Consider the following 10,141-nt stretch of genomic DNA (forward strand, 5'->3'; position numbering starts at 1 on the left):
GCCATTAGCCTCCAGTTCCGTCTTTCATTTGGTCATTGACATCTTTATGAATGCCACAAGAGCAGGGTGAACATTGTACATACTGAGGCACTCAAATATCCAACTATTGGGAATTGAGTCATAGGCCTTTTTGTAGCCAATCCAAGCCATGGCAAAATTGGTATGTCTTTTCCTGTTGTCTTGACAGACCGTCCGATCTACCGGCAACTGATGTTTGGCTCCTCGGGTGTTGCGCCCAATCCGTCTCTGAGCACTAGTCATTTAATGACTCATTTGCTCTTCCAGTTTGTCTTCAGCTATTCCTGAAAGCAGTTTCCAGGTGGTGGGCAAGCACGTTATTGGTCGATAGTTTTTGGGAATCGGCCCCTGCTTTGCATCTTTTATCAGAAGTGCAGTTCGTCCTTTAGTCAGCCATTCTGGATAGTCCCTTGTTCTATTGGGCATCCCATCTGCTTAACCATTCTAGTGTGAAGTGATGTCGATTTCTTCAGCCATAAGGCTTGAATCATGTCATGGCAAGGTGCTTCCCATTTCTTCATACGCTACACTCTGCACTAGATGTCTACTTTGCTGATGGTGAATTTTTGCTGAGCCACAGTGTGTTGGTGGCTCTCTCTAAGCCTCTCCAACCAACTTGCAGAGGTGTTATCAGTAGTCTCTTTCTCCCAGATGTCATTCCAGAACTTTGAAGTGCAGGATCGGGGAGGATCTGAAATTGGCCTCTGCAGTTCACCTTTAAACTGAGAATACTCTCTAGATGGATTATTGATGAACAGTTTGTTCATTCTCTTGTTATCCTGCTCTTTGGTGTATCGCTTCAGTCGTGCCGAGAGTGCTACTAGCTGCTGTTTGCCAGATTCTAGAGCTTCTATTGTGGCTTCCCTTTTTGAACGCTCCAAACTGTGGTTAGATCTCTCACTGAACCAACTAACTTTCTTGGGCAAGTCCTTGATCTTATTTTGTAACCTCAGCTGCCAGGATGGAATGACTTGAAGCTTTGTTGGCAGTGGCTTAATACCCATCTCCTCCAAGATGAAGGTTGCTGTACTGTAGATTAGGGCATTAGTCTCACTGATCGATCCAGTTGAGATCGACTCCAGTGCCAAGCTAATGTCTTCTAACAGCTTCTTAGGTATGGCTTTGCTAACTTTCCGTAGTGGTACCCTGCTTCCATAATCATTAGCAGCAGGCATCTTGTTGATGATATTTTCCGCAAGCTCTTTCACCTTTGGGTCAAGGTCAAAGTGCATGTTTTCTTCAACCCGTGAGTCAACACAAGATTGTGTACGTGTGACGGTGTGTGTTGATATGCACTCCTCGTTGGTCGAGGTTACTTGGGTGAACTGTTCCCTAATTTCATCTACGTCAAGTTCCGATATGAGGTGCCGCTTGATTATGTTACTCCTCTGAGCTACAAGTTGCTTACCGATTAGTGGCAATTCAGGCCACATGTTTGTCCACAGTTGACACATCCTTTCCATGTAGCCCCACTTTTGAGGTTCACTCATAAAGTAGCACTGCATGAGGTCCGTGTTATCAGTTCGAGTCCATTTCAGCCGTTTTGAACAAGTAGCCCAATTTTCATCGCCTTGTCCTGGTTCAGTTACAAGCAGCACGGACCCTGTTTGGCCGGGCAACGTCCGAGCCAGCATGGTTTTGGTTATTTCACTCATTATAGAGTTTGTAGATATGATACAAGCAAGGGTCTTGTCTTGGGACCGCCAGAAGGGTGCTGTTGTTGGGGTTTTAACCTAGGACCTAATGATCACTGTGCTGATACCTTACCAACTGCGCTATTTATTCTATATATATATATATATATATATATATATATATATATATATATATATATATACAGTCAAGCATAGATAACTCGCCCACGGATAGCTCAAACACATGGTTAATTTGAACGGTTTCTTTGGTCCGCTCCCACGTAATGATAAGTTGCTATAGATAACTCAAACTCAACACTGTTAATTCGAACTGTTTTTTGCTCAACGGCTACCACAACGGTTGTTATCGCTTTAGAAAATCACTTTATTCCAAGCCATAGAGGTAAACTTCAACTTTTCGTAATTCATAAGTGTCGTTATTACCACCATCGGCAAAATATTTTTGTCAACGACTTTTTTAAAGGTTTGGTGAAATTTGATTTATACCAAACATCCGCTTAACCATCACCCTTCGGAAGCGAGGTAAAGTGAGGTAATCTTTGCATAAACTTCAAGAAAAATCGGCAAAATTGATTGTGGGTAAAACGCTCAAAAGAAAAAATGTCTTTTCTTTTGAGCATTTCAACAACGATCAAGTTTTGCCAATGTCAATCTAAAAGACGTCCTGGCAATAACATCACCTCAAACAACGAACCAATCTCAAGTGATAAAAAAATCTCTATACTTTTTGATAAAAACGATTTAAACTTTACATCAGAAGCATTTAATTTGAAACAAGCCATTTGTGCTTTTGATTCATTTTACAGTTTGTATATGTACATGTATCTACTAGTAAATAAGTAAATACGTGGACTTGTGGCAGTGCTCCGATAACTTGGACGCTCTGATAATTCGAACACTTTCGCTCGGTCCCGTGAAGTTCGAGTTATCCATGTTTGACTGTATATATATATATATATATTTGTGTTATATATAGTACATACCCATGTATATAACAAAAGATACATATGTATATATGCATATGTATATTTGTATACGTGGGTATATGTACATATATACATCTGTGTATACATATGTATAGATTATATCCTTGCGTTATATATATGAGTTATATATAAATACACATGAGGACCACAACAGAAAAACCAGTGTTGTCACACTTTAGGTTTTTTGAGTAATTGCTAACTACCTTTAGTTTTGGCACTGCAGAATTGTTGGGTAAACTAAAAACTTTGAAAAATCAGTGTTATCCAATGGAAATCGGTGTTTAATTTTTATGCTCAAATAAATAAACAGAATATGTCCAATTCGTAATATGGAAAAATCGGCTAAGGCCAACAGTCAACCAATCAAATGGTGTACTTTTTAATGCAGTCTTCTATTGTTTAATGTTGCTTAGCTAGCAGAAAGGCTCGTTTGTTCATTAAGCTATTATTAATAATGATGGCATGTGAAAATAGATCTGAGTATTCAGAATTAACTGAAAAGCCTAGAAAACAAAGAAAAAGACGGTAGTGCGTAAAAAAGGCTAAAAAAACAAAGGGTTTTTAGCCACAAAACAGGAGAAAATCACTCATGCAAATGATATAAACTCTTTGAGATTGTTTTTGCAACGAACACGCACAAATATTTTACTGATTTTTATTAAATTCACACTACGAAGAATCAATAAGACGCTCATTTATTTTTGCTAATAACTGTGTGTAAAGTGGAGAGGAGAAGAAGGCCGGTTGAAAGTCACATAGTGTAGATCCCGAAGCAGGGAAGTTCTAATTGTTCTATGATAGACGCGCTAAACAGAACAAAATTTACACAATCATTTGCTATTTTAGTTGACTTGTGCATAAAAAAAAGATTTAATAGGATCACAACAGCTGTTCAATGTGTAGACATTCATTCTTACATGAAATGCGATCAAGAAATGAATGTGGTGAATTGCAAGTCAGTTGTAGATCTACCATCTGATTAGATAAAGTTGTTTCAAAACACTTGCAAACATCCTAAACCCTTTAATATAATTTATATTGAGAGCTCAAAGTTCTTCAACTACAAAAATATCTTAAGCAGATGTACAAGACAACTTGCCCAATGAAAACTAGGAATTTACATCAAGTGAAAGTTGCGAATACAGAAAGCAAGCTTGTGGTGTTTTATAGAGAATCATGGAATGGCAGTTACATCAAGAGGGCTATTGGAAGACCAACTAAGCTTCCTCGTTGAACGCAGTCAACTTGCATTACCATAACACCGCATCATATCATACCACCATGTATACTGTATCATATCATACCACCATATATACCGTATCATATCATACCACCATATCACCGCATCATATCATACCACCATATATACCGTATCATATCATACCACCATATCACCGCATCATATCATACCACCATATATACCGTATCATATCATACCACCATATATACCGTATCATATCATACCACCATATCACCGCATCATATCATACCACCATATCACCGTATCATAACATATCATACCACCATATCACCGTATCATATCATACCACCATATATACCGTACCGTATCATATCATACCACCATATATACCGTATCATATCATACCACCAAATATACCGTATCATATCATACCACCATATCACCGCATCATATCATACCACCATATATACTGTATCATATGATACCACCATATATACCGTATCATTTCATACCACCATATCACCGCATCATATCATACCACCATATATTCCGTATCATATCATACCACCATATATACCGTATCATATCATACCACCATATCACTGTATCATAACATATCGTACCACCATATCACCATATCATATCATACCACCATATATACCGTATCATATCATACCACCATATATACCGTACCGTATCATATCATACCACCATATATACCGTATCATATCATACCACCATATATACCGTACCGTATCATATCATACCACCATATATACCGTATCATATCATACCACCATATATACCGTACCGTATCATACCACCATATATACCGTATCATATCATACCACCATATATACCGTATCATATCATACCACCATATATACCGTACCGTATCATATCATACCACCATATATACCGTATCATATCATACCACCATATCACTGTATCATAACATATCGTACCACCATATCACCATATCATATCATACCACCATATATACCGTATCATATCATACCACCATATATACCGTACCGTATCATATCATACCACCATATATACCGTATCATATCATACTACCATATATACCGTACCGTATCATACCACCATATATACCGTATCATATCATACCACCATATATACCGTATCATATCATACCACCATATATACCGTACCGTATCATATCATACCACCATATATACCGTATCATATCATACCACCATATCACCGCATCATATCATACCACCATATATACCGTATCATATGATACCACCATATATACCGTATCATTTCATACCACCATATCACCGCATCATATCATACCACCATATATTCCGTATCATATCATACCACCATATATACCGTATCATATCATACCACCATATCACTGTATCATAACATATCGTACCACCATATCACCATATCATATCATACCACCATATATACCGTATCATATCATACCACCATATATACCGTATCATATCATACCACCATATATACCGTACCGTATCATACCACCATATATACCGTATCATATCATACCACCATATATACCGTATCATATCATACCACCATATATACCGTACCGTATCATATCATACCACCATAAATACCGTATCAATCGTCTTGTTAGCACTCTTACAAATAGTGATGAGACAGCAGATAGTGATGAAATTTAGACATTGCAGAGAAACTTCAAACTGCTATTAATTACTGGTTTTTTACAGTTGTTATATTATTATTAAATTTAATTCCAAGTGGAAAAATATAATTTTTTATTGACCAAAACCTTTTTAGTGCATCCATATGGAAAAATAGGCAATTTCCATTGCAACATGCATGTTCATTTTAGTCACTGAATTACAAAAACCAATATCCAAAGAAATAATTTTTATTTTATCAGCACCAAACTATGTATCCGTCAATAAACTTACATATATTTGTTATAAACTGTGTTTTCATTGCCTGAAATAGTGTCAAATCTTAGAAAATAATTTTCTCAAAGCTGCAAAAGTGTGAAATCAATTATTTTTCCATTGTGGTCTTTATATGTATATATGTACATATACATATATATAATTATATATACATACTTATATATGTATATATAATTATATATATGTATATGTACATATATAATGGTATCATTTATATGGTATGGTATGTATTTAGATATACATGGTATGTATATCTAAATCATGGTAAGTATTTAGATATACATATTTATATATGTATATCTAAATATATATTGAAACCTATCTTACTTTGCTTCAGCTAACAAACTCATAGTTTATTTTCATTCAACAAACTTTTGTAGACACTTATACTTTGTAAAAATAAAATATTTAAATTGTCCCTGAGCCAGTTGAAAATGGAAACGTCTTTAAACAACCAGATAAACTCCATTATTAATGTCATAAATTGTGTGAAAGATCTTTTCCAAAACTGATGCATTTAAATTAGGCACCCGACTAAGAGTACTAAAGAGCTAAGACACTTCGCCCATATTAGTTTCAAGTGGCCCTTTTTAGCAAAACAACAGTAATAAACTACAAGCTGAGATTATTTAATTTCGAAAAAAGAAAATGATATTAAGTGCATAATGAAAAACATCAGAACATGTATAGCTGTTTCGGTGATGACTGCATACCCCAATCTATAATCCCCAGTTGAGTTTCATATATATATAATTTGGATTAAAGTTAGATGGACCATTCTGTAGGTATTTCAAAATTATGATTTTCATCTTGGTTCACACAGCTTTTTTTTAGGAATAAGAAGCTTTAAGAAGACCATATTAAAACATTTGCAATATTTAGTATTAGTGAGTAGTTGTTGTATTCCCCACAAAATCAGTTCAAGAAATATTATTGCTTTTCAATTTGGTCACACTGAAAAAAAACTCATTAAATAAATTCAAAACTATTAGGTTTTAAATAAGCACATGTTAATTACAACTGCATAGTTAGTAATAAACTGTACGCTCATTATAATAATAGTAATGTTTCCAATCATCTTTTCTAGTAAGTATGATATCATTAAGACTTTTATTATATCACTCTTACAGTGCCAGAGCAAGTAGAGCAGAACTTGTGACAGGGCATACAGACTCCAAGCGCATTAGGAGTAGTTGACTCATCATCCGCGCAAGACTGCGAACACTGTCCTTTGCTTTTTACGTTCTTACATTCTAGGCAATATTTTGGGGAAGATCCAGTGCATTCACCATTGCACTCAACATGGCATACACCTGCAAGGAATCATTAAATATCTGAGTAAGAAATGGTAAAGAAAAATTATAACTTACATAAAAGGCAGAACTACTTATCTTTATCAGTATAACAACATTATACTTATAACTGTTGTGAACTCATATAGCATTTATTTAAAATTTTATAATAAGCAATGAGTGGAACATCTTATAATAATTTTTTATTGAGGTTCTCAGGCTTACAGCTCAATGGTAAGCACGGTAAGGTTATATATACATATATGTGTATAAAAAAATTGTTTCCTCACCCCGGTTAACCCATATGGGTGATAATTTCTGCTCTAACTCGGGTCTCCTACTAGAGACCTGAGAGTTTGAGCACTCGCCTCAAGATTTTAGCTGTTCCCAATAGCGCACTTTTCTGCAACTCACCTGAGTTGATTGCTGTCGGTATCTGGGCGAGCCAAATTTTATATATATATATTTATAAATGTACTAGCTGTGCTACCTGTGCTGCTAGCTGTGCAAGCTGATTATTAATACCTGTGCAACGCCGGGATTGTATTTAGTATATATATATATATATATATATATGCGTTTCCTGTATATATATATATATATAGATATAAATATATAAAAATATATACCAATTATATATATATATACATAAGTATATATGTATGTATATATGTGTATGTATATATGTGTATATATATATATATACACATATATACATACATATATATTTATGTATATATATAATTAATATATATATATATATATATACAGGAAACGCATACACTGAGCGGCATAATCAAGTTGCAGGTGTTGTGTATGGAAGTCTGTGTGACGAGTATGGCCTTAATAAACCACACCACTGGTGGGAAGCTCCTGGTAAGGTGAATGAAAATGATCGTGCTAAGATCCTCTGGGACTTCTATATCCAGACTGACAAGCATGTCCTAGCAAACCAACCAGATGTAGTGGTGGCGGACAAGGAGAAAAGGAGGGCTACCATAATAGATATAGCAGTACCCAATAACTACAATATAGCCAGCAACAAAAAATAAAAGGTAGAGAAATATTTCCCTCTTGGAGAAGAGATTGAAAAATGCTGGGATGTAAGAACAACTGTAATCCCAGTAGTCATCGGGGCACTGGGCGCAATAACACCGGCGCATAAAATGTGGCTTGCCCAAATACCAGCAGCAATCAATTCAGGTGAGTTGCAGAAAAGTGCGCTATTGGGAACAGCTAAGATCTTGAGGCGAGTGCTAAAACTCTCAGGTTTCTGGTAGGAGACTTGAGTTAGAGCAGAAATTACCACCCATACGGGGTATCCGGGGTGAAGAAACATTTCATATATACATATATATATATATATATATATATATATATATATACATATGTATATAGATATACATACATAAGTATATATATATATATATATATATATATATATATATATATATATATATATATAATATACATATGTATTTAGATATATATGTATATATAAGTATAGATATGATTGTGTTTATATGGAACGGTCTAATTTGTAAAGTTATTGACTATAGTAAAATATATATGTAGATAAATAATAATACCTTTGGTGGCTGTATTTAGCTTACATCAACATGTAACTATCGCATCAAAACTATATGAGCCGTCATTCTGATATTGGTAATAATGATATCAGTGAATTTAACATACCAGTGCAATTACTTGCCACAGCTTGGCTAAAAGTTTCCCTGAGATATTCTCGCCCTGGCAGGCAAAGGTTTGCGGCAGTTATTTTAGTTTTATACTTTAGGTTGCTTGTATTGAGGTTTGGTAGACCAAGATTACGTACATTGTCCACAGTTAGTCTGCAAATATTTGTATGCTAGGACAAATATTTGTATGTTGGGACAAATATTTGTATGTTAGGACGAAAAGATTTCTTCTCTTTTGATGTGCAATACATCTAGTTACTATCATTAGACTGGAACTAATTTTAAGGGAGAATATATTCAAGTTGAGGTTGCTACATATGTAACTAAATATCATGAAGTACAATTCCTAATGTATCGACGTTTCATACATATTTGGTTGACTTGACAAATGATAAGACACTATCACAAAATAGCAGAAATGGTAGGCTATAAAGACTAACTTGGTGGCTCCCTGAATAATTGTAGATATTGACCGCCGGAAACTAAAAATTTCTTCTACTAATTTGTTGATCATAATCTAACTACTTAATTATTGTTATACTAACTTGTGCAACAGTGTCTGCTTTATATCTATGGATGCTTTTAGAACTACCCGCCTGCATAGAATGCATCTTCATTAAAGATAAATAATTATTATGTACTTCAAAAAACACATTTATCGTTCCAATTTTGTTTTCGAAGCAAGCAATTTTAATATATTCTGCTAATGTTGATCATCTTTTTGTTTTCAACATTAGTAGACAATGAACAGCCTACTACATATACCATGTTTTGTCTCTTGTGTCAGTAGGTGTGAAATTGCAATGTAACAATTTACCAATTACCAAGTTATGTAGTGCCTAAGCGCTGTTGCAATGTTCGCCTGTTCTAGTTTCAAATGGTTGTAACTAAACCAGTTTTCATTTTCAAGAGATTCTTAAAATTGCACACGTGTCAATCAACATGTCAGTTTTTGTATTACATTGTAGTTTTTTGCCTACAAACTCTTTGATGAGCAGAAAAAAGCAGTTTTTAAACTAGATATTTCATGTAAAATCTAAAAAACCTTACTTGATTTTGTAAAAAATAACTGCTCTCACCACTAAAAACTCTAGAAGATTTCAGGTTTTTCACTTAAAAACAAGTATTTTATCACTTTGAAAGTACATAACTTTGATAATTAATGTTGATTTTTAATGGATAGTTATTTTATTTACACTGTAAAAGTTCTGATAAAACTTCACGATATACGTTATACTTCATAACAATATATTTCAAGGAAAGATTTAGCCATTATATTATAAAGCCTAGATTTTAGCTTATCAAGATATTTTGTTCATGATAAACTATATCACAATTACTTACACTAAGCAATT

General features: G+C 34.5%; 1 protein-coding gene across 1 annotated transcript; it reads right to left on the reverse strand.

The window, feature by feature from the left end:
• Positions 1 to 261: 261 nt before the first annotated feature.
• LOC137402748 (uncharacterized) lies at positions 262 to 1,673 on the reverse strand. Its single transcript, XM_068089251.1, has 3 exons — positions 1,427 to 1,673; positions 635 to 1,360; positions 262 to 449 (listed from the first exon to the last, which is right to left on the reverse strand). The coding sequence occupies exons 1-3, from the start codon at positions 1,671 to 1,673 to the stop codon at positions 262 to 264; spliced, it is 1,161 nt and encodes a 386-aa protein (XP_067945352.1).
• Between the last annotated feature and the right edge of the window lie 8,468 nt (positions 1,674 to 10,141).

The sequence above is a fragment of the Watersipora subatra genome, chromosome 8 (genome assembly GCF_963576615.1).
Source record: "Watersipora subatra chromosome 8, tzWatSuba1.1, whole genome shotgun sequence".
Lineage (NCBI taxonomy): Eukaryota > Metazoa > Bryozoa > Gymnolaemata > Cheilostomatida > Watersiporidae > Watersipora > Watersipora subatra.